Source organism: Microtus ochrogaster, unplaced genomic scaffold (genome assembly GCF_000317375.1).
Source record: "Microtus ochrogaster isolate Prairie Vole_2 unplaced genomic scaffold, MicOch1.0 UNK3, whole genome shotgun sequence".
In the NCBI taxonomy this organism is placed as follows: Eukaryota; Metazoa; Chordata; class Mammalia; order Rodentia; family Cricetidae; genus Microtus; species Microtus ochrogaster.
Window position 1 is genome coordinate 17,059,076 of NW_004949101.1, and position 23,359 is coordinate 17,082,434.

General features: G+C 52.1%; 1 protein-coding gene across 1 annotated transcript; it reads left to right on the top strand.

Annotated features, from left to right (window-relative positions):
- Positions 1 to 9,463: 9,463 nt before the first annotated feature.
- Slc4a11 (solute carrier family 4 member 11) lies at positions 9,464 to 21,878 on the top strand. Its single transcript, XM_026788444.1, has 20 exons — positions 9,464 to 9,483; positions 9,976 to 10,038; positions 13,850 to 14,014; positions 14,101 to 14,150; positions 14,603 to 14,834; positions 14,915 to 14,996; positions 15,833 to 15,956; positions 17,881 to 18,084; positions 18,161 to 18,254; positions 18,349 to 18,474; positions 18,553 to 18,666; positions 18,753 to 18,885; positions 19,123 to 19,196; positions 19,775 to 20,033; positions 20,189 to 20,295; positions 20,377 to 20,545; positions 20,633 to 20,806; positions 20,983 to 21,178; positions 21,251 to 21,420; positions 21,529 to 21,878. Exons 2-20 carry the CDS (start codon positions 9,993 to 9,995, stop codon positions 21,596 to 21,598), a joined length of 2,589 nt encoding a protein of 862 aa, XP_026644245.1. The 5' UTR covers positions 9,464 to 9,483; positions 9,976 to 9,992; the 3' UTR covers positions 21,599 to 21,878.
- Positions 21,879 to 23,359: the final 1,481 nt, after the last annotated feature.

Here is a 23,359-nt window from a genome sequence, read left to right on the forward strand (position 1 = left end):
AACTGGACACTTTCTCAGTCTGGCTGGGATGTTCCTGGCTAGGATTGCTGAGAGGAGGAGCCCTTGAAGCTCACACTTGGAACCCCAATAGAGAGTAAAACTCACATCATACAGTCACCTACACTGAAGCTGGATGTGGTGGCCTTTAATCCCAGCACTAGGAGGCAGAGGCAGGCAGATCTCTGTGAGTTCAAAGCCAGCCTGGTCTATGAAGTGATTTCCAGGACAGCCAAAGATACACAGAGAAGCCTTGTCTTGAACAAAACAAATCAAAACCCAGTCACCTCCCCTGGCTTAAACACTTGAGGAGCCCAGGAGCTGGAGGCAAGGTACACAGAACTAACTGTCCCAAAGAAAAGCTTCCTACCCCCAGGTTCTCCCTGCCCATTCCTCTCCACCTCCCAGCTTTGTTTTATTGCAAGGCTCAGGGTGGATCATGCTGGCCATATGGCTTCATCATTGATCTATACCCCCAGTCCCTCTACCCTCCTTTTTGTTGTTGATTTTGAAATAGGATGTCACGTAGCCCAGGCTGGCCTCAAACTTGCTGTGTAACAGAGGCTGGCCTAGAACCCCTTGTTCTGTTGTCACAGTAGTAGGTGTATAGGCATGTGCTGCCACACTTCCTCACGCTCCCCTGAGCACCTGGCAGAGCTTAGCTGCTGCAGCGCCTTCACAGGTTGATCAGCCCCTCGCTCTCACTTTAGGAATGTGGACGAACATGCCAGAGTAACTGGCACGGCAGTAGGGACACTGGTCTCATCCAGTTAAGTCTGGAAGAGCCTGTGGAGTGGGGCTGTGGAAGCACAGACTGAGAGCTTCCAGAGTTGGCCTGAGTATTTACAGCACTAGAGGAATAAAACAATCAGAGGCACTGGCATGGGGTTTGGGTCCCATGGCTCGGGCCTCCCATGGCTCCCCTCTATCCTGTCATCCCCAGCCCCAAAGCTGAGAGGAGGGAAAAAAGCTGATCCTAGAGGGACACCTCTCCAGGCACTTCCTGTCCTACCCACAGGGACCTGAGGCAAACGGAAGTGCCCCAAGGGCAGCTTTGGGAGCTGGCCCAAAGAAGTGCTGAGGGCTAGCTTCCTAAAGCAGTGCGGAGCTCTTGGGAGTTTATTTTTTATTTATTTTTTTTGGGGGGGGGGCGGTTCGAGACAGGGTTTCTCTGTGGCTTTGGAGCCTGTCCTGGAACTAGCTCTGTAGACCAGGCTGGTCTCGAACTTAAACACCACTATATGTGGAAAGGTCCGATGGATGTCGGAAAGGCCCACAGCAGTAACCCTAACCCCCAAGCCTCCTGCCTCACATCTTGCCAGCTAGAGAGACCCAAGTTCCAGGAAGATGGGGTGGGGAGAAACAGTGAGTGTCAAGCGCTTGCTCCCAGGCCGTCATTCTGCATCTCCAGTAAGGCTTTTCATATCCCTGACTGATTTTCATAAACACTGTGTTCTGGTAGTCTTCCTTAGTACAAGTTAGAGGAAGAATAGGGGGTTTTGGTTTTGATTTTTCATTGTGCTAATGATTATAATGATTTTTGACCAAGGAAAGGAAAACTAAAAGCTTTCTAAAGGCATGGTGGCACACACCTGTCATCCTGGTAACATGGCAGTAGCATCAGGAGGTCAGCCTTGGCCAGGCCAGCCTATATGAGTCTTTGTCTCTATAACACTGTGGCAGGAGTAATTAGCTGACCAGCACAGATCATTGCACAAAGTCTTGCATGTGCTTTTTCGCTTTGCTTTTCATGTGAGAGAAGATAAAGTTGGGTGAGGGGGAGGATCTGGGACGAACTGAGCAAGGGGAAAGAATATAATCAAAATCCATTGTATGAAATTCTCAGAAATGGCTTAGTCTACGGACCTCAGTTTGATCCCCAGAACTCAAGTTTAAAAAAAAAAATCTGGGGTCAAAAAGATGGTTCTTCAGCCACCTAGAAGGCTAGGGAGAGATGGCTCCTGTTCCAGAGAACCTGGACTTGATCCCCAGCACCCACAGAGCAGCCATCTCAGCCGTCTGAGACTCCAGTCCCGGGAGAGCCAACCACACAAGGGATGCACAAATAGACACGTGGACAAGACACTCAAACACATAAAAAAAGAAAAATCTGGGTATGGTGGCACATGCGTGCAACACCAACACTGAGAGGGGGAACCAGGTTAAATCCCCGAGGCTCACTGACCAGCCAGTCAGCCAGCCTAGTCTACTTGGCTAGTTCCAGTAGGCAAGAGACTAGGGGTTGATGGGGGTGGGGGAGCGAATGACACTGATGAACTTGACAGAGGAAGGTTGTCCTGTGTGGGATATTCCTTTACACTGTATGACTATATGTCACTGTGATTGATTTAACAAAGAAGCTGACTGACCTATTATAACCAGGCAGGATAAAGTCAGGTGGGAGAGTCAAACTGAGAGTGATGGGAAGAAGGGCGGAGCTGAAGAGTCATGAACAGAAGCAGAGAGGAGCAAGACGGGCGTGCCATACTAAGAAAAGTTACCAAGCCGCGTGGCAAAGCGTAGATAAGAAATAATGAGCCGGGCAGTGGTGGCACATGACTTTAATCCCAGCACTTGAGAGGCAGAGGCAGGCAGATCTCTGTGAGTTCGAGGCCAGCCTGGTCTACAAGAGCTAGTACCAGAACAGGCTCCAAAGCTACAGAGAAACCCTGTCTCGAACAACCAAAAATAAAGGGGGGGGGGATAATGGATTAAATATTTATTTATTTATTTATTTATTTATTTATTTATTTATTATGTATACGATAGTCTGCCTCCATGTATGCCCACACGCTAGAAGAAGGCGCCAGATCTCATTACAGATGGTTGTGAGCCACCATGTGGTCACTGGGAATTGAACTCAGGACCTCTGGAAGAACAGCCAGTGCTGTTAACCACTGAGCCATCTCTCCAGCCCCCAATAATGGGTTAATGTAAATGTAATAGTTAGCTAGTAACAAACCTGCGCTATTGGCCAAGCATTTATGATTAAGATTCAGTCTCTGAGTCAGTTATTTGGGAGCTGGTGGGTGGGGAAAAGACGTCTGCCATAGACCTGCACACACATGCACATGAGCACAAGCACATACACCATACACACACCAAAAAACATCATTCTCAGGGTAGGGTTGCATAGAGTTGTTAGATTGCTAGCCTAGCAGGCAAGAAGCCCTGGGTCCCACCCTCAACACTAAATAAATCGGGCGTGGTGGTATTTGTAATCCCAGCACCCAGGGGCGGCAGAGGCAGGCAGATCAGGACTTCAAAGTTATCCTCAACAGCACAGAATTCAAAACCAATCTAGGTTACATTAGATCCTGTCTCAAAAATAATAGGGTTGCAGAGATGGCTCAGTGGTTAAGAGCACTTGTTGCTCTTGCAGAGGACCCAGGTTCCATTCCTAGCGCCAACATGGTGGCTCCCAAGCATCTGTAACTCCAGTTCCAGGGGATGCAATGCCCTCTTCTCATTTCTGCAGGCATCAACCTGGTGCAGATATACATGCAGGCAACACATACACATATAATAAATAGAATAATTATTATTATTCTGTACATTAAAATTACCCAGGCATGGTGGCACATAACTTTAATTCCAGCACTTGGGAGGCACAAGTAAGTGAATCTCTAAATTTGAGGGTAGTTTCAGCTAGACAGCGAGTTCCAGCCGGCCAGGGCTACATCGACCCTATGTCAGACAAGCAAAGTAATTCACCACCATCCCACAGATGGAGAAAAGGCCACCACTACCTGACTGTATCATTCCTTTGTACACCCAGTGCACCAGTGTCTGGGGGAGCCTATTTGGCAATCCTTTTTGTCCCTTTAAATAGACTTTTCTGGGGGAGGCAGGGCCTGTTGCCCCAGGTTGGTGGTAACAAGTGTACCAAACAAAGAGCCATTTTGAAGGAACAGTTGATGACAAGACAACGACCGACCAGACTGAGCCAAGGGGATGACCTGGAGGTAAAAGTGGAAAAAGCCAAAATGGAAAAAAACCTAATTTCTGACACACTGCCAAACAAGTTTCATTCTTCAGAAATCTGAAGGAAAATAAATGTGTTTATCAACAAACTACTCTCCTTTCCCTCTTCAAAGCCTCTGAATTGCTAAATTGGTCAACTTGAAGCATGAGGCACAATGACTTTTTTATTTATTTATTTATTTATTTTTTTTTGGTTTTTTCGAGACAGGGTTTCTCTGTAGCTTTGGAGCCTGTCCTGGAACTCCCTCGGTAGACCAGGCTGGTCTCGAACTCACAGAGATCCGCCTGCCTCTGCCTCCTGAGTGCTGGGAATACAGGCGTGCGCCACCACCGCCCGGCGAGGCACAATGACTTTTATTTCATATCGGTAAAAACCAGCAAAGGAGAAAAGAACCTGGCAGCTTGAGTATGTGTCCACCTTACCCCGCAGTGGCTGCTGCTTTCCCGAAGGAGTTAAGTTTTCCCCTCATTGTTTCACGTTTTTGAGAAATTGCATCTCTGAAATTTCATGCCTGGCTGGATGTATAAATAACAGAGAAATAAGAACAACAGGAAAAGGAAAGATGGACCGATAAGGAACACTGTTTCAGTTTGAGACTAAAATCTTCGTGGAATTTTCTAGCTAAAGACTCATTTCCGGGGAATGGGGAGACAGATGGGTCAGTCAATAAGGTGTTTGCTATGCAAGCATGGGGCCTGGGTTCCCTCCAGGGCACCCACGTAAAAAGCAAAAAGTTGGGTATCCTATCTTGAGCTGGTAATCCAGAGTTGACTGGGCTGTGGAGGCAGGCAGAGGCTGACAACCTAGCTTAACTGACAACCTCGGGTACCAGTCAGTAAGCGGCCTTTCCCAAAGACAAGGAAGACAGCACTTGAGTTGTTTTTTTTTTTTTTTTTTTTATTATGTATACAACATTCCTTCCATGTATGCCTGCAGGCCAGAAGAGGGCACCAGATCTCATTACAGATGGCTGTGAGCCACCATGTGGTTGCTGGGAATTGAACTCAGGACCTCTGGAAGAGCAGTCAGTGCTCTTAACCTCTGAGCCATCTCTCCAGCCCCCCAGCACTTGAGTTTTAATGGGCAAGGTTGACCTCTAGCCTCCATGTGTGTCCACATTAGTGCACGTCCACAACCCCCTCCCAGTCCTGACATACATACATACATACATACATACATACATACACACATGCACGCACACACACACACACACACACACACACACACACACACACCTCCATTTTAACATTGTTTAGTTTATGTTGCATTTTGGTTTTTGTGGAGGTTTTTTGGTTGGTTGGTTGGTTGGTTGGTTGGTTGGTTGGTTGGTTGGTTTTGGTTTCCTTAGACAGGGTCTCTCCATAGCCCTGGCTGTGCCTGTCCTGGAACTTTCTATTGGACCTGACTGGCCTCAAGCTCACAGAGACTGTCTCTTCCTCCCCAGTACTGGGATTAAAGGCCTGTGCCACATCATGTCTGGCCCACATTGTTTTTGAGACAATGTCTCACATATTTCAAGATGGTGTCAGACTCTCTGTAGGTGAAGATGACCCTGAACTTGTTAATAATCCTCCTGCCTCTGTTTCCACCTCTACCTGGGTTACAGCTGGCAACCTATACCTAAGTGGAAGTGGAGGAATCACTGACTTGAAATACCACCGGGTATTATAGGTGTAGGCCAGAACTGTCTTCATCCTTGTTTAGACTCTTTCCCTAACAAGCCATGTAGACATGAAAGCCCGGCATGAGACTGAATATGTATATGGGGAGACGCTGTGTGTTCAAAACATCATCAGTTTATTACACATCTCCTCTTCTCCACCCTGTGCCCTGGAAGGACAAACACAGGCTGCTGTCGGGCACTCACGCCTAGCCAGGGAGATGAACCAGACAGCAGCTAGACAGCATGAGCGGCAGTATTCCCACCCCGGAACCAGGAGAGCCAGCCGAGGAAGGCTCTACTTAACTCTAGGACAGATGAACAAAAAGTCTCTGAGAGCTGAAGAATGAACGGGGTCATGTCAAAGCTCCTGAGGCTGCAAGGCAGGTTGGAGCCGGTAGTGGTGTAGGGGCTGTGACAGTCCCTGCAGGTGGAGTGACGTCCCTAGGAGCAGGAGGTAGGATGAGGCCAGGGCCAGGCTGCAGCCAGCTTGGGTAGCAGCCCCACTTCCCAGGTCACAGAGTGTGATTCTCTTTGTTGAGTGGGAGGGAAATCACCAGAAGGAAAAGTGGCTTACAGAATGACAGAGGCGGAGACACAGTGGACAAGGCTGGAGATGCAAATGAGCCAATTCAAGCTGTTTTGAAAAGGTAAGGCTTGTTCCTGGATTTGGAGTCAGGTGACTTTCTGGTTTGAAGGAGCTGTGTGCCTGGCTCAGAAACCAATTCTGGAGTGAGTCCTCTCCCTTCACCTCTGTGTGGGCTCCAGGTGACCAGAGGTCACCAGGCTTGCGTGACCAGCACTTTTACACATTGAGCCCCCCCCTTTATGAAAGCTCTTTATTTTTTGGAGAGAAACATGTACCACAGAGCATGTGGAGGGTCGAGGTTAGAGGACAGCTTGTGAGATTGGTTCCTTCCCTCCGCACGTGGGCTCCTGAGATTGAACTCAAGTCGTTAGGTTTGGCGGCAAGAGCCACTACCTGCTCTGTCATGTTGTCAGTCCCCCATTATAAAAGTTTTTAATGTTTTGAGTGGTTTTTAGATCGATTTATTTTTATTTTATGTGTATGGAGGTGTTGCCTGCATATTACATATGTGCCCCAGGACTGCCTGCAGAGGTCAGAAGCAGGCACCAGCTGCAAGCCAGTGTGTGGGTGCTGAGAACCAAACCCAGGCGTTCTACAAGAGCAGTGAGTGTTCTTTTTTTCTTTGTCTTTCTTTTTTGTTTGTTTGTCTGTTTGTTTTTGGTTTTTGAGACAGGGTTTCTCTGTAGTTCTCTGAAGCTTTGGAGCCCATCCTGGAACTGGCTCTTGTAGACCAGGCTGGCCTTGAACTCACAGAGATCTCCTGCCTCAGTCAGCCAAGTGCTGGGATTAAAGGCACTGGGCACCACCACCAGCCCAGCTGAGCAGTAAGTGCTCTCTTAATTAGTGAGCAGATTCTCCACCCTTTTGTTTTTTTAGTTTTGGTGGGTTTTTTGTTTGTGCTTTTGTTTTGTTTTGTTGTTGTGAGATTAGATCTCACAGTGTGTAACTCTGGCTTGCCTGGAACTTGCTCTGTAGCCCTGGCTGGCCTCTGCCTCCAGAGTGCTGGGACTAAAAGTGTGTGCTGCCACATCTGTCTTGTTTTCTTGTTTTATTTTTTTTTTTAATGAGATACTCAACGGTTGCTTCTCACGCCAGAGTCTAAAAGTGGCAAAGAGCAGGCAGAGCTTAAGGTACTTGGAAAGTCACTGCCTGGAATACAGTGATGTCAGAGACTCTAGAGAGGGAATGAGAGGGGATGTGTGTCTATTTTGGGGTCCCTCAACCTGCCTGCTCATATTATTACCAAAGCAAAGACAGGAGGACTTCAGCATCTGTTTGCCCTCAGTCTCTGGTCTGCACAGCACAGGGCAGGTGCTGCCTAGGAAGCTTGAAGGTTGGGGGGTTCAGTGCCTCAGTTCCTCTAAGTTAGAGAGACGTGTGCAGAGGAGGTCACAGGCACGTGCGGGGAAATGAGCTTTTTCCTCCGTAAGGAGAGAGGTGGGGAAGTCATTCCCCCTGTCGCCAGAGGTTTCCTGGAATAGCCTGGGTTGGAACAACCAGGTATTGGGACGAGAATGCCTGAGGGGGAAAGAAGGATCCGGGACTTGTGTCTGCCATCCTACCTGGCTCTTCAGCTTTCCTGAATCTCCATCTTGCAACTCCACAAGCTTGTATAGGGCTGGAACGCTAGAAGATAGTGAAAGGAGGTCCTATGGATAGGTGGAGCAACATGGCCTGTAGCTTCTTCTCCCAGGGATTTAAGCTTAACCCCCAACCAAAGCAGCCTGTGGCTAACCTTGAGTTAACAGGGTTCTTGGGGCGAGGATCCTGGAATAGTGTGCAAGTGAGGAGGGGAGACTTCGGGGCCCTCCATGCCTTCGCTCCTAATGCCTGCCTGGTTCATCATACCTATTTATATACCAATTCCCGCAACACTCTAAATGCCTGCCTTCTGTGCCCCCTCTCACGGTAGAGCGACTGTCGAAATTACTCTGTGCGGAGCCTATCTACCGCGGAGTGGTAGAGGGGTGGCAGGTGTGCCCCAGGGTCAGAGCGAGGCTCGAGGTCTGTAGAATCTCTTACTTGAAAGCCTCGAAGGCTCGGGCCGGAGGGTGAAGTGGGGTCGGGGAAAGAGGTGCTCATCGTGCTGGCAACCCGCAAGTGCTTCACCGCAGCCTGCTCTCCAGAGACCCCGCCACCGTGTCCTAACCTGAGGGAGAGATGAGGAACCCAGGGCGGGCGCCAGCATCAGAACGAGCGGGGGCGGCTTAGGGCGCTAGCCCACGGGCAAGTGCACAAAGCAGCGTGGGCTGGGGCCGGGGACCGCCCTGGCAGTCGGGGGCGTGGCAAGGGCAAAGGGGCGCGGCAAGGGCGGTTGTGGGCGGCTCTGCAGCCCGCTAAGGTAGGGGCGGAGTTCCGTCCGCTTTTAAGGCGGACGCGCCCGTGCCTTCGGGGCGCGGATGAGTAGCCCCGTGCTTTGGGACTGTTCCGAAACTTCACAGTCCCTCCCAGGCCCGCTCTCCACGACGCTTGGGCCTGCGCGTCGAGGCGCCACGGATCCGGAGCAGACGTCGCGGGTGAGCGCGCGACCTCGGCTGGAAGCGGCTGCACGGTTCGGGCCGCGGTGAGGCTCGTGAGTTTATCATCGGCTACCGCTGCGAGCCCACCCGGAACGGCGGAGTCCTGGGTGAGAAGCCCGGGGCACAGCCACCAGGCGTGTGTGCCAGCGCGGACCCGGGTGGGCGAGAGGCTGTGCGGTCTTCGCGCCTCCGGCGGGGTTCTACCGAAGGCGGCCCGAGTCCCAGTGCGCGCTCGTGGCAAGGGGCGGTCGGGGACGCCGTGGGCATCCCGTTGCTATTTGTTCTGCGTTCGCCGCCTGGACACACCTTCAATATTTGAATGAAAGATGTAAACGTAACCGGCGGGGCGGAGGGTGGGGAACTAGGAAGTAAGCTGGGTGGCGCTGCGGTGTCCTCAGCACCGGCGAGCGTGCCACCGCCTAGAGTCAAGACCCACCAGAGCCGGGTGCGTCTGGTCCCTCACCTGCTCTTGGTGTGCTTTGTTCTTTGCTACCGCTCCTAGTGCCTCCGAATCCTGCCCGTCCCCTCATTCTCAGGGCCTGCGAGTGTGGATTATATTCCTTTCTCGTGCATGCGGCCCCTCCTTTGAGTCCTTCCTCGCACAAACATCCGGATAGTACCACAAACCTCAGTGTGTTCTGCATACCCACTCCGCCCCCTACTTTCTGGGCCAATGGCTCTTCTCTGGAGGCCCAGGACCACGGTGACGCCGTGGGATGGAGGCGGTTGCTGGGTCGGTCCCCCAGGTGACCCCTGGAGATTGGGGAGGTCGGGAAAACAGCTCCTGAGATGGGCACGTGTGGGCCCTGGGACCAGGGCAGATCTGAGAGGCTCAAAGACACTCCCCCGACCCCAAAGTGTTGGGCGTGGCAGGGCGGGATCCAGGAAGGAGGCGAGTTTCAGTTGCCTTCCTCCAGAGCTGGACAGGGCTTAGTCAGAGATGCTTGGGTTAGTGAGCTGAGTACTGATGGTTTAGGGATGAACTGACCCGCTTAAGCACCCTTCACGCTCTTTGCATACCTCGGCAGCCTCTAGTAGAGGAGTTAAGGGATTTAGTACCCTAGATGAAGACTGGCCTCCCCAGGTACTGCAGGAGACCCCTGCCCCTTGGTCTGGTCTTCCTAGGAAGGATAAGGAGTGGGCAGGGCTGAGTCAGGTGGGCTGAGTGGAAGAGGGCACAGGAGACTGTCTGGGGGTGGTGACAATTCTTTGGCTTCTCTTGTAGAAGACTGTCCTTTGGCCATGTCACAGAATGGACACCTTGACGACCCCAGTGAGTACTTCTCAGGTGCGTATCTGGAAAGCACCCATGATTAGAAATCTCTAGAGAACTCCGCCCATGCACCAGCTAGGAAATGCCAAGCAGAAGTGGCTTGTGTAGCCTGGTACTGAAGTGGTCAGCGCCCTTCTGGAGGCTGTGCGGCTTGCTGGGCACGCCCCTGATGAAGCTGACCAGTGACTAGCATCCAAGGGTACTGAAGTTTGGGGAGGGCGGATGGCCACCAGCAAGGCTTGCTGCTTTCTCCTGTGGTTCACTGTTCCGGGACCCTGCATATCTGGCCAGCTTTAGGCTATGCTACACACTATGCATGCCTTGACTGCTCAGTCCCCACTTAGCCCTGAAGAGAGAGGCTGCTATCGTCCCTGCTTCCGCTGGTCTAGCTTCTTCCCTGCCTTTGGCTCCGTGCTGCCATGTCTGCTCTATGGTTTTTGTTTTAATTTGGTTTTGTTTAAGAAAGAAATCTTATGTAGCCTAGGCTGGCCTAAAACTCCTTATGTAGCCAAATATGATCTTGAATTTCCAATTATGTCCAGGTATTAAGATTACAAGCTTTTGCCCCCAAGCCAGGTTTATCGGGCACTGGGGTTTGAAAACTCTGGGTTTTACAAGGTAGGCACATACTCTACACACTGACTGGATCCCAGCTCTCCCATGTTCTTTAGTGGCACAGTGTTTAGGCATCCTGGTGCTGTGTTTTCATCCAGGTGCCCAGGGCATGAGGGGCCTTTGTATCATGTCGCTAGCTGGCAGGTTATATTTTAACCTTATCTTTGGAGCCTGTCCTGGAACTAGCTCTTGTAGACCAGGCTGGCCTCGCAATCCGCCCGCCTCTGCCTCCCGAGTGCTGGGATTAAAGGCCTGCGTCACCAGTGTTTGGCTTTGCTGGCAGGTTATCTTTGCGGCTTTGCTTTGTGGAATGGCATGGCAGGAGGCCTGCAGAGACCTAAGGGGTCTGAGAGCCAAGACTAAGAAAAAACAGCTCCAGGTAGAGAAGGAAGTACCGGGCTGAGAACGACAGCAGACGCAAGACTGGGACTGGAGGGTGGATAATTATTTAGACAGGGTCTCGTGTAGCGCAGGCTGGCCTCTAGCTCATGTGACTGAGGAACGCTGAACTTCTGATCCTCTTGCCTCTTAAACAAGGCTGTGCCACCTGGCTCCCGTCCCCAGCCCAGGCTTGCCTTAAGGAGGGTGTTTGCCACGTCCTCTACAAGATAGGCTCAATAGTCCCGGGTCTGGGATAGGGTAGGGTGATCATCAGGATATCCGTGTGCAGAGGACGCTGAAGAGCAGAAGTGGAAGTGAGTCAGGGTGCGTCACTGGCTGCCAGGTGTGGGCATGCCATTGACTTGTCCCTGTGCAGGTGTTTGTCAGTCACTAGTGGGGTCTGAATTACAAAGGCCTTTTTCCTAAAAGTGTCCATAGACGGTCTGAAAGAGGTTCTGGCTGGGCTGGAAAAGAGGCAGAACTCTGTCTAGGAAGAGTGTACCAGATGAGCCTAAAGATGGCCCTGGAGGGAGAGTCACTTTGCTGGCACATAGGGCAAGAGTGGGCATGCCTATGGCCCTAGCTGTCCGCCCAAGGTCTGACTGTGAGTGGCCTGAAGCAGCAAGGCCTAGGGGAAGGTCACAGGCTGGCTCAGGCTGTGATTTACAGGTTATGGAAACCTTCATGTAAAGGGTCTGGGAAGGTGGTGGAAGCCACAGGACTGACCACAGCCCCTGTGCTCAGGAGTTCAGGACTGACCACAGCCCTGTGCTCAGGAGTTCCTGCTGCATCTTGGAAGGGGCGAGGTGGGAGCCTGACTAAGGAGGCCTTCCATCTTCTGACTGTTTCACAGGCTTTCTTGCCTCCTGGGTTTTATTCAACTGCTGAACTTGGTCTCCGCCTTGACGCTATTCCCTCAGTCTCACCTGCCCTCCCTGGGAGGAGAGGCTGTAACCCTGCACCAATGAGGGAGGGAAGGTGGGGGTCGCTTGGATCTCTAGCAACTTCACCTTCCTTGGGGTTCCCAGCCTGAGAACTCTAGAAGAAAGCGGTCTTTTTATCTTTTTTCATACTCATACACACACATACACACACACACACAGGTTCAATATGTGGCTTTTTGAGACAGGGTTTCTCTGTGTAGCCCTGGTTGTCCTGGAATTTGCTCTGTAGACCAGGCTGGCCTCAAACTCAGAACTCTGCCTCCTGGGTGCTACAATTAACAGCATGCACCACGCCCGCCCAGTGCCCACCAATGAGACTTTATTTGAGCATATGTTTATGTTATGTGTTACTGCATATGTGTACGAGGCTAGCAGAGGGTGTCAGATCCCTTGGACCTGCAGTAGAGGCAACTGTGAGCTACCCAGCATTGGCGCTGGGACCTGAACTCCTGTTCTCATGATTAAGCAGCTTGTACTTATCTTAACCACTAAGCCATCTCCCCAGCCCCACTTCTTTGTATTTGAAATATAGCCCAGGTTGGCCTGGACCTCCTGCTGCCCTTCTGCCCCAGATTTCCGAGTGTTGGGCTTTACAGGAATGAGCCACTTGCACAAAGTTGGGGTTTTTTTTTTTTGGATGTAGATCAGGCTGGCCTCGAACTCACAGAGATCCTCCTGTCTCTGCCTCCTGAGTGCTGGGATTAACGCCACCACCACCCAGCTTGACTTGGTTTTTTTGAGACAGCTTTTCTCTGTGTAGCTCTGACTGACCTGGAACTCACTCAGTAGACCAGGATGGCCTTGAACTCACCCAGTGCTGGGATTAAAGGTGTGCACCACCACGCCTGGCCTTGTGGTTGTTTTCATTTGTTTGTTTTTGTTTTTCTTCTTAAACTGGGCCTCATTGTGTAGCCCAGGCTAGCCTTAAACTCTTGATGTTCCTGCCTCAGCCTCCTTTGTTCTACATTAGAGGCGTGTGCTAGCCTGTGACTCTGTACGTAGACCAGACTGTCCTTGAATTCACACAGATCTGTCTGCCTGTTTCCCAAATGTTAGGATTAAACTTAAGCTGAAGGATCAGAATAGTACAGAGAGCCCTGGTTCCTTTTTTTGTTGTTATTTTATTTTGTCTTGTTTTTTTTCTTTTGGTGACAGGATTTCTCTGTGAAATACTCCTGGTTGCCCTGGGACACACTCTGGGTTTTTTTGTTGTTTTTTTATTTATTTATTATGTGTACAACATTCTGCTTCCCACACACCAGAAGAGGGCGCCAGATCTCATTACAGATGGTTGTAAGCCATCATGTGGTTGCTGGTTGCTGGGAATTGAACTCAGGACCTCTGGAAGAGCAGTCAGTACTCTTAACCTCTGAGCCAACTCTCCAGCCCCCTGGGACACACTCTGAAGACTAAGCTGACCTTGAACTCACAGAGGTCCTTGCCTCTGCCTCCCAAGTACTGGGATTAAAGGCTTGCGTCACCACCACCCAGTGAGCCCTGGTTTTTAAAACTGAAAAATGCCTTGGGAGGCAGAGGCAGGTGGATCTCTGAGTTCAAGGCTAGCCTGAACTAGCCTTTTAAGAGCTAGTTCCAGGACAGGCTTCAAAACTACAGAGAAACCCTGTCTCAAATAATAAATAAAACTGAAAAATTGTACAGACAACCCCTGGGTATGAGCTTCAGCTCTGTGTGCCAGCTGCTACAGTCTGAGTGGGACCAGGTAGGACCAGCATTTGCTTCCCTTAACCAAAGCTCCTTCCTTGACTGGTAGGAGGCCTCTTACTATCAGGGGTGCACTCAGGTGATGGAGCAGAGGTACCCATGCCTGTGTCTTAGAGCCCTCCTTATGGTGTGTAGCACTGATAGATGGTCTCTCCTGGTGACAGCTGCAACTCAGGGATACTTCAAGAATGAAGTGGATGATACCCTTGAAGTCCGGGAAGACAGCCTGGGGGATGAGGCCTTCGACACTGTCAACTCCTCCATTGTGTCTGGCGAGAGCATCCGGTTTTTTGTCAACGTCAACCTTGATGTGCAGCCCTCCAAATCTGGTATGGGGACTGTAGGTGGCCCTGCTCTGCTAAGGAGCCCTGAAGAGGTGGGGCAGCATACTGAGCTCTCCTCCCTGTTCCTCCAGACATTGAAGCAGCAACTGGTGGCTGTGTGCTCCTCCACACCTCCCGCAAGGTAAGGCCCATCCTGCGGGGCTGTGCTGGGTCTCCAGTCAGGGTTTAAGAAAGCTGATTCCCTTATATCTGCTGTGCCGTTCCCACGTTCTCAGGCATTCGTAGCTCAAACTAACCCAAGCCTGAGCCTTTTCTTTTTTTTTTTAATTTATTTATTTATTATGTATACAATATTCTGTCTGTATGCCTGATGGCCAGAAGAGGGCGCCAGACCTCTTTACAGATGGTTGTGAGCCAGCATGTGGTTGCTGGGAATTGAACTCAGGACCTTTGGAAGAGCAGGCAATGCTCTTAACCACTGAGCCATCTCTCCAGCCCAGCCTGAGCCTTTTCTCCTGGATATCGTTCCTAGTGGGCAGGGGCATTCATAGACCGTCATAGAGGGCAGGTGGGAGCCAGAGAGACAAGGGTCTAACTCAGGCTTTTGTGCATCTGCACCTGGGATCCCTACAGTATCTGAAGTTAAAGAACTTCGAGGAAGAGGTCCGTGCACACCGGGACCTAGACGGCTTCCTGGCCCAGGCCAGCATCATCCTGAACGAGACAGCTACCTCGCTGGATGACGTGCTTCGGACTATGCTGAGCCGCTTCGCCCAGGACCCCAACCATGCAGAACCCGACTGTGACCTGGACCTGCTCATGGCCAAGCTCTTTACAGATGCTGGGGCCCCCACGGAGAGCAAAGGTAAGGCCAGCTCCCTGCTGGGTCGTGTGACAGCGCTGCCGGCTCGGCTGACTCTCCTGTATCCTTTCCTCCATCCTCAGTCCACCTGCTCTCGGATACCATCCAGGGAGTCACCGCCACCGTCCGAGGGGTGCAGTACCAGCAGTCATGGCTCTGCATCGTGTGAGTTGCCGTTACCACCACCACACCTGCTCCCCTACTGTTACCCTGGAGCTAGCTAGGGATCTCACGTCCCTGCAGAGACGAAACCTCCACACAGTGGCACAACTGTGGCACCTCCACTTGGAGAAAAGAGGATATGAACACTCTGTCCTATTCAATCTTTACTTATTTATTTTTTAATTTTTAATGATTTATTTAACTTTATTTTATGTGCATTGGTGTGAAGATGTCAGATCTTGTGGAACTGCATTTTCAGACAGTTGTGAGCTACCATGTGGGTGCTGGGAATTGAACCCAGGTCCTCTGGAAGAGCAGTCAGTGCTCTTAACCGCTGAGCCATATCTCCAGCCCCTCAATCTTTTTTAAAGCAAAGCAGCCAGCCATTACCTCTTACCTCTACCACAGTCTGAATATGGCGTTCCTGCCTTCAGGAATCCTCAGAATGATACTAGCTGAGAACTGTCCCCTCCTGTCTTTTTTTTTCTTTAGATTTATTTATTATATATATAATATTCTGCCTACATGTATCCCTGTGCAGAAGAGGGCACCAGATCTCATTACAGATGGTTATGAGCTACCATGTGGTTGCTGGGAGTTGAACTCAGAACCTCTGGAAGAGTAGCCAGTGCTCTTATCCTCTGAGCCATCTCTCCAGCTCAATCTTTTTTTTTTTATGTGTTTGGGTATTGTGTGTACATGTATGTATGTGTACCACACACATACCACAGATACCAGAGTTCCTGATGCGTTGTTAGCCGTTTTTTGTTTTCCCTGGTAACCTCTGTTACAGGCTCTGCAGGGTAGCAACTGTCTGTTTGTTCTCCTGTCTTACCCAGCTGTACCTTGAAGGCCCTACAGAAGCGGCACGTGTGCATCAGCCGCCTGGTTCGACCCCAGAACTGGGGGGAGAACTCCTGTGAGGTCCGCTTTGTCATCCTGGTGCTGGCCCCGCCCAAGATGGTGAGTTTCAGTCTCAGGTGCCTTGTGAGGCAGGTCTCCTGGTTGCTCTGTCGTTTCCTTGGAAACCTCTCTACAGGCTTCCTAGTGCCTGCTCTTCCTCTCTATCCAATGTTTGTTAGAGATGTTCTTGCAAAGTCCCCATTGCATCTGAATTTCCCTGGAAATGCCCAAAAGATTGCCTTTCCTACTGAAAAGCGGGCTTTTAACGATTACAGATTCAGGCTGTTGGCAGTGTAGACTGGTAAGACCCACCATGCATTCAGCATGTACAAGGCCCCAGATTCAAGTCCCAATAGAATGACTATACACATTAGACCATTGTTTGGCTGGCTTCCTGCCCTTCTTGGGCCATATGCTACCTGGGTAAGGAGATCCTGCTGGTTTTGTTTTATGTTTGTTTTTGTTTGCTTTTTTTTTTTTCTTTTTGGTTTTTTGAGACTGTGTAGCCTTGGCTGTCTTGGAACTCACTCTGCAGACCAAACTGCAGATCACAGAGATCCACCCACCTCTGCCTCCCAAGCCGTCCACCACCCAGTCGGATACCCTGCTTTTGTGGAGGCTGTCGCTGGTCCAGTCTGGGAGTTCTCACTATAAAGAGAAAGGTTTAAAATCCTGAATAGGCAACCGTAATTCTCTGCCCAAAACTATGGAAGGGCCTTAAATATTTAATGCGATAGATAGGATTTCATTAGCCACTGTGCTCTGTTTTTCCCCAGTGCCGGGGATGGACCTCAGAGCCCTCGTGTATACATGGTGAGCCAGCTCTGTTTTTCCCCAGTGCTGGGGATGGACCTCAGAGCCCTCGTGTATACATGGCGAGCCAGCTCTGTTTTTCCCCAGTGCTGGGGATGGACCTCAGAGCCCTCGTGTATACATGGTGAGCCAGCTCTGTTTTTCCCCAGTGCCGGGGATGGACCTCAGAGCCTTCCTGTATACATCGCGAGCCAGGTGCTCTGTCACTGGCCCACGCCTGCCCTCTTCAGAAACAGACTGGAGCCTGGCCTCAAACTCCCGGTCCTCCTGGCACTATGGCCTTCTCCACAGCATCCCTTTTCATTAGCTTTTAGATAACTCTGCCTGACTCTGGAGCCTGCTCGGGATTCTCTGGGTACAGGAATAGGAGGCTTCCCTTCCAGTAGTCTCATAGCTATACTGCCCATCATATACCTGTGCTAGAAGAGAAGTGAGCACCTCACGACTTAGAGGGGTGGCAGCGGGCAGTGTGGCCAGAACAGTTGGAAGGAGCAATAGCCTTAGTACCCAGTCATTTGAGGCAAGTCAGGCTGCACCAGCACGGAGCTCTTGCTCAGGAACACACAGTAGACACAGCCCGGACTGCTGCCCTGCAGCTGACAGAGGGGCCTCCTGAGACTTGTGCTAGAGAGTGAACAAGCCATGTGATGGAGAACTCAGAATCAGCTTGAAGGAGGGAACGTTTACCTCAGTTCAGGGTCTCAGTCCGTAGCTGGCTGGCTCCACGGCTGTGGAGCAGAGCAGAATATGATGGTGCAGTGGTTAAGAGCACTGGCTGCTCTTCCACAGGACCTGGGTTCGATTCCCAGCACCTACATGGCAGCTCACAACTGTCTGTAACTGCAGTTCCGGGGGATCTGACAGCCTCACACAGGCATATATACAAAATACCAGTGCACATAAAATAAGAATAAATAAATCATTTAAAATGTTAAAAATAAACAGGCGGGCAGTGGTAGCACACACCTTTGATCCCAGCACGTAGGAGGCAGAGGCAGGCAGCTATCTGTGAGATCCACAGCAGTTCCTAGTGGGAATAGTGGCAAGGTGCATTAATGTCTGAGCTTAGGGGAACAACCTACGGCCAGCTGCCTGTGCGGGACTGCACTCAGCAAAGATAGGGCGTCCTCCGTGGAGCTGGAGGTGTAACCACAGCACCTTCTGTTCCCAGAAAAGCACCAAGACTGCCATGGAGGTGGCACGCACATTTGCCACCATGTTCTCAGACATCACCTTCCGCCAGAAGCTCCTGACGACACGCACGGAAGAGGAATTCAAGGAGGAGTTGGTGCATCAGAGACAGCTGCTCACCATGACGATGCCAAGAGCGACGGGACACAGCATGAGCTCCCTCCACACTCACAAACACCCTCAGGTTCAGAAGAGAGCTGGGGCGGTGGGAGGGGCGTGGGCCAACCAGAGCTAACATGGGAGTCTGTCTTTTCTCCCAGCCTCCGAAGTGCAAGGACTTCTTCCCTTTTGGAAAGGGTATCTGGGCGGACATCACGCACCGGTTCCCTGTGTACCCGCTGGACTTCACCGATGGTATGTGCCCAGCCAGAGCTCAGCCTTTCAGGCCCCGAGTCCATGGGTGCCCGTCCAGCGTCTCCAGCAAATGCTGTCTGTCCCGCGTTCCTAGGCATCATCGGGAAAGGCAAGACTGTGGGCAAATATGTCACCACCACGCTCTTCCTCTACTTCGCCTGCCTCCTGCCGACGATTGCTTTCGGATCCCTCAATGATGAGAACACAAACGGAGCCATCGGTGAGGGGTTGGGACGGTAGGGATGCACCAGGCCGGACCCTGGGCTGTGGGTGAGCCCTGACCGTGTCACCTCCACAGATGTGCAGAAGACCATAGCTGGGCAGAGCATCGGAGGCCTCTTGTATGCACTCTTCTCTGGGCAGCCGCTGGTGATCCTGCTGACGACCGCACCCCTGGCCATCTACATCCAGGGTGCAGTGGGGTTGAAATGGGAGATGGGGTCCAAGTCCTGCGGCCCAGCCCAGCCCTAACGGCACATCCTGCCCCGTTGTTTGCAGTGATCCGAGTCATCTGTGATGACTACAACCTTGACTTCAATGCCTTCTATGCATGGACGGGCCTGTGGAACAGTTTCTTCCTCGCGCTGTACGCCTTCCTCAACCTCAGCCTGCTTATGAGTCTCTTTAAGAGGTGACTGCTCCTGGGCTGCAGTGTCTGGGGGTGTGGGTGAGCCTCATGCCAGGGCCCTATAACCCCAGGATAGATAGTGTGCTTCCCATAGGCCGAGGTGGACTTCCTGGGCGTGGTCCCGTGGGGGAGCACTCTTTCATGGCGATGGTCCATACAGAAGTTCAGGCAAGCCTTTCCTTCAGTAATCACTTCCCCTCCCCACCCCACCCATGTTGAGGCGTTATCACCGCTTTGCAGGTCAACAGAAGAAATCATTGCCTTCTTCATTTCCATCACGTTTGTGCTGGATGCTGTCAAGGGCATGGCCAAAAGTGAGTGCAAGTCAGGTGTGATGGTACATGCCTTTAATTAACCCTATCACTCAGGAGGCAGGTGTGGTGGTACATGCCGTTAATTAACCCTATCACTCAGGAGGCAGAGGCAGGAGGATTTCTCAGTTTGAGGGCAGTTAAAGCTATATAGTGAGACCAAGTGAATACTGACCCAGAGAGGGACCTGCTTGGAGGTGGGAAGGCTCTCAGCTGTGCTCGATGGGGCAGAGAAGAAGGTGTCAAGCTAAAGTGGCGCAGCAGCAGCAGCACCAGTACTGCTGAAGGGGAGGAGCTTCTCCAGGCAAAACCAGAGAGGGGACAGAGGCATGGGCCAGGCAGGGTGGGGTGTCGTCAGCTACAGCAGAGGCAATAGTGGACTTGGGAGACAAAAGGTAGATGGGCACGGGATGGTTCCTGGTTGACCGAGAAGGCCAGAGCTCTCCCCCTTTATGGTCCCTTCCCTTCCCTTCAGCATCCCCTACCTCACTTAGGACACCCCTCCACCTTATATCAATAAGGAAGCTAGGCTCCAGCCTCCCAGATCCCAGACGGCTTAGGTCTGTTGACCTGTCCCACAGTCTTCTGGAAGTACTACCATGGTCACCACTACCACACAAAAAAGACTTCATCCTTGGCCAGCTTGTTGAGCGTTGGCAGAAGCCCCAACACCAGCCTTCACTCTGGGCTCAACACCAGCCTCCTGCCCAGCCCCATTGAGATGGCCACAGCTAGCAGCCCCAGCAGCACACACTCGGGCCAGGCTACGGCCGTGCTCAGTCTCCTTATCATGCTGGGCACACTCTGGCTGGGCTACACCCTCTACCAGTTCAAGAAAAGGTAAGGGAGCACCCTTGATCCCAATACTCAGGAGGCGGAGGCAGGAGGATCTCAAGTTTGAAGCCAGACCCCCTCAGAAGAAATGAGGGGACCCGTGGGTGGGAGGTAAGGGCCGGCCAGCCCCTGAGCCACGCTGATACCCTCATCACCTCCAGCCCCTACCTGCACCCGTGGGTCCGTGAGACCCTGTCTGACTGTGCCCTGCCCATCGCGGTGCTCTCCTTCTCCCTCATCGGCTCCTATGGCTTCCAGGAAATTGAGAGTGAGTGGGGACGGGATGAGCTGGGGGGCGGCATGGCCTTGCTCCCTGGGAACTGTGGGCCAAGCCTGTCCCGTATTGCAGTGAGCAAGTTCAGATACAACCCCAGCGAGAGCCTCTTTGAGATGGCACAGATCCGCTCTCTGTCCTTCAAGGCCATTGGCGGCACCATGGGTCTCGGTTTCCTGCTCTCCTTGCTTTTCTTCATTGAGCAGAACCTGGTGGCTGCCCTGGTCAATGCTCCAGAGAACAGGTACTGAGGGCTGTGGGAGGGTGGGGCAGGGTCCCAGACTTCTGATGGCCAATAGGACTCTTGTCCATGTGTGCCCACCTACCTCAGGCTGGTGAAGGGCACTGCCTATCACTGGGACCTCCTGCTCCTGGCCATCATCAATACGGGGCTGTCTCTATTCGGGCTACCCTGGATCCACGCCGCCTACCCCCACTCCCCGCTGCATGTGCGGGCACTGGCCTTAGTGGAGGAACGTGTGGAGAACGGACACATTTATGAAACGTGAGTACGAGTGATCCGTAGGATCCTAGGGCAAGAGCCACGTAGACCTGAAGGTCAGAGGGGGACAACCTTGGGCGGCAGGTGACCTAGGAAAGGATGTGGCTTAGAGATAAGGGCTCAGAGGCAACGAAGCCCTAGCTAGACCCACAGGTAGCCTTTGCTCTTGGCCCCCGCAGGATTGTGAATGTTAAGGAGACCCGGCTGACCGCGCTGGGCGCCAGTGTCCTGGTAGGGCTCTCTCTCCTGCTGCTGCCCTTCCCACTGCAGTGGATCCCCAAGCCCGTGCTTTATGGGCTCTTCCTCTACATCGCGCTCACCTCCCTGGATGGCAACCAGCTCTTCTCGCGAGTGGCCCTGCTGCTCAAGGAGCAGGTGGGTGCCTGGGTCAGGGAGGGGATGTGGGAACACAGCCGTCCCTGACCACCAGGTTGCCGCTGCCCACAGACATCCTACCCACCCACCCACTACGTCCGGAGAGTGCCCCAGAGGAAGATCCACTACTTCACAGGCCTGCAGATCCTGCAGCTGCTGCTGCTCTGTGCCTTTGGCATGAGCTCCCTGTCCTACATGAAGATGGTCTTTCCTGTCATCATGATTGCCATGATTCCCATCCGGTATGCGCAGGCTGGGTGGCTGTGGGGAGGGCTCCGCCCACTGCTGGGCTCAGTGTGGACCTGCTATAACCGTCCATCACTGAGTTTGCGTCTCCTTCTATTCTGCAGGTACAATCTCTTACCCCGAATCATTGAAGCAAAGTATTTGGATGTCATGGATGCTGAGCACAGACCCTGACATGTGCCCCCCTCCCCCATGCCTTCAGGCCTGTTCTGTGACATTGTAAGGGGAGGTATGAACTGGCTCAGACCCAGCCCCATTGCCGCTTAAAGTCCCCGGGGCATTGTGGTTTTCAGTGGTGTGTGCTCACCCCTCACCCCATTAACCTTTAGTTTGGGGTCCAGGGACATTGCCAGCACGGGGCTAAGAAGTGTAGATTTTCTTTTGATAAAAGAGTTGATGCCCAGGAGCGAGCCCATTTTCCTTGATTGTGTAAGGAATTCACTGTGCACCATTAGCAAATAAAAGTCTTGTTTCTGTACTTCAACATGCTGCCTCCATCTTTGCCACTCTCCCAGACTTGGGGACAGAAACGAAGTTGCTGGGAGGAGAATAAAAGGGACCAATGTTTGAGTAGCATCTAAATGCTGTCAACGCCAACAGTGGCCGCTGGCCCAATGGTGAGAAGTAGACAAACCAGACCTTTGTGTCATCCTGGTGAGAGGCTCCTGCAAACGATGCGTTCTGGGATCAAAGACCCAGAGGTTTGGGTACGGCAAGGTGCTGTGTGGTGAAGAAAGTGGCTCCAGTATATGGCGGGGGTGAGAGAGAGCAGGAACGCCCTGTACGGCCAGTGATGTGATTCAGAGAGACTTGGGAGAAGGGCTGATAAGTCTGAAGAAGGAAGAAGAGGCCATGCCTCTGCTTGATCACAGAGACACAGATGGAGCCGTTCTCCACGAGTCCCTCTCCACATGCTCTACCCCTTGCCCAGGCCACATGCACTGAGGGTAAAGTTGCGTGTGAGTAATAGAGTGCGGGTACCCGGGTGAGGGGCTCTGCTCCCCACACCCCTCTGGGTGGGGGAGTCACCAAGCCCAGCTGGGATGATCTGCACGTGGTGAAGTGAACTCTCAGAGCAGGGTTTGACCCGGAGGATAGTCACAGATTATCCTCCGCCCGTTCCTCCCATCCTTACTGCCTTCCATCCCAACTGGGTTCTGGAAGGCAGTTAGCAACTGTGGCAGAGCCTTTTTTGTTTTAGGGGCCTCATGGGCCTCTCTGGGAGGTAACTCCTGGCACCGGGGTTCCCAAACAGCCTCCTATGGCTTTTAGGGTCATCTGGTTTGATCTTTTGTTTGTTCCTTAGCATTTTCAGGCACCTTGGTGGGTATCACTGTGCCTCACCCAGCCATACACTCCCTTCCACACACCCCACAGCAACACCTGACCTTTACACCCCCATGGTGGCTTCTCCAGGGGCACTCGCCTGTCCTGTCAGTGACTTGTGTCGCCTCTGTATAACGAGGATGGACAGAGCCATGATGTGAAGTCCTGAACTCACATCTCTACGTAAAGTGTGGAGAAAAACTCTTGGTGTTGTGCTTGTCATTCTGTCCCCAGGAATACCCATCTTTGTGTTGTCACCTCCAAGAGTGGACGCTGGCCCTGCTGTGAACAGTAGACAAACCGGGGCTGAAGACACAGCACAGTGTTAGTGATCTGACTTGTACAAGGCCCTGGGTTTGGCTCCCAGCTCCACAAAATACCAAGTCAATGTCGGGTAACGCCCCACAGCGAGTGAGAGACAGACGCACTATGCAGACAGAACTTACATGGGGAGTTTCACTGGGAGAAGGGAAGGGGAGAGGGGAAAGGAGAAGGGAGAGAGAAAGAGGCAGAGAAAAGAGAAAGAGGAAGAGAGAAAAATGTAGCCTGGATTTCGCCTTTTAAAGGGACAGGATACTACTCCCTGTCCTGCATGCAGCCTTAATGCAG

Coding starts and splice junctions, on each gene's coding strand:
- Slc4a11 (XM_026788444.1), top strand. CDS start 9,993: ATGTCACAGAATGGACACCTTGACGACCCCAGTGAGTACTTCTCAG. Junction 18,667..18,752: donor CCTGGCCATCTACATCCAGG/GTGCAGTGGGGT, acceptor CGTTGTTTGCAG/TGATCCGAGTCATCTGTGAT. Junction 20,296..20,376: donor TGGCTTCCAGGAAATTGAGA/GTGAGTGGGGAC, acceptor CCCGTATTGCAG/TGAGCAAGTTCAGATACAAC.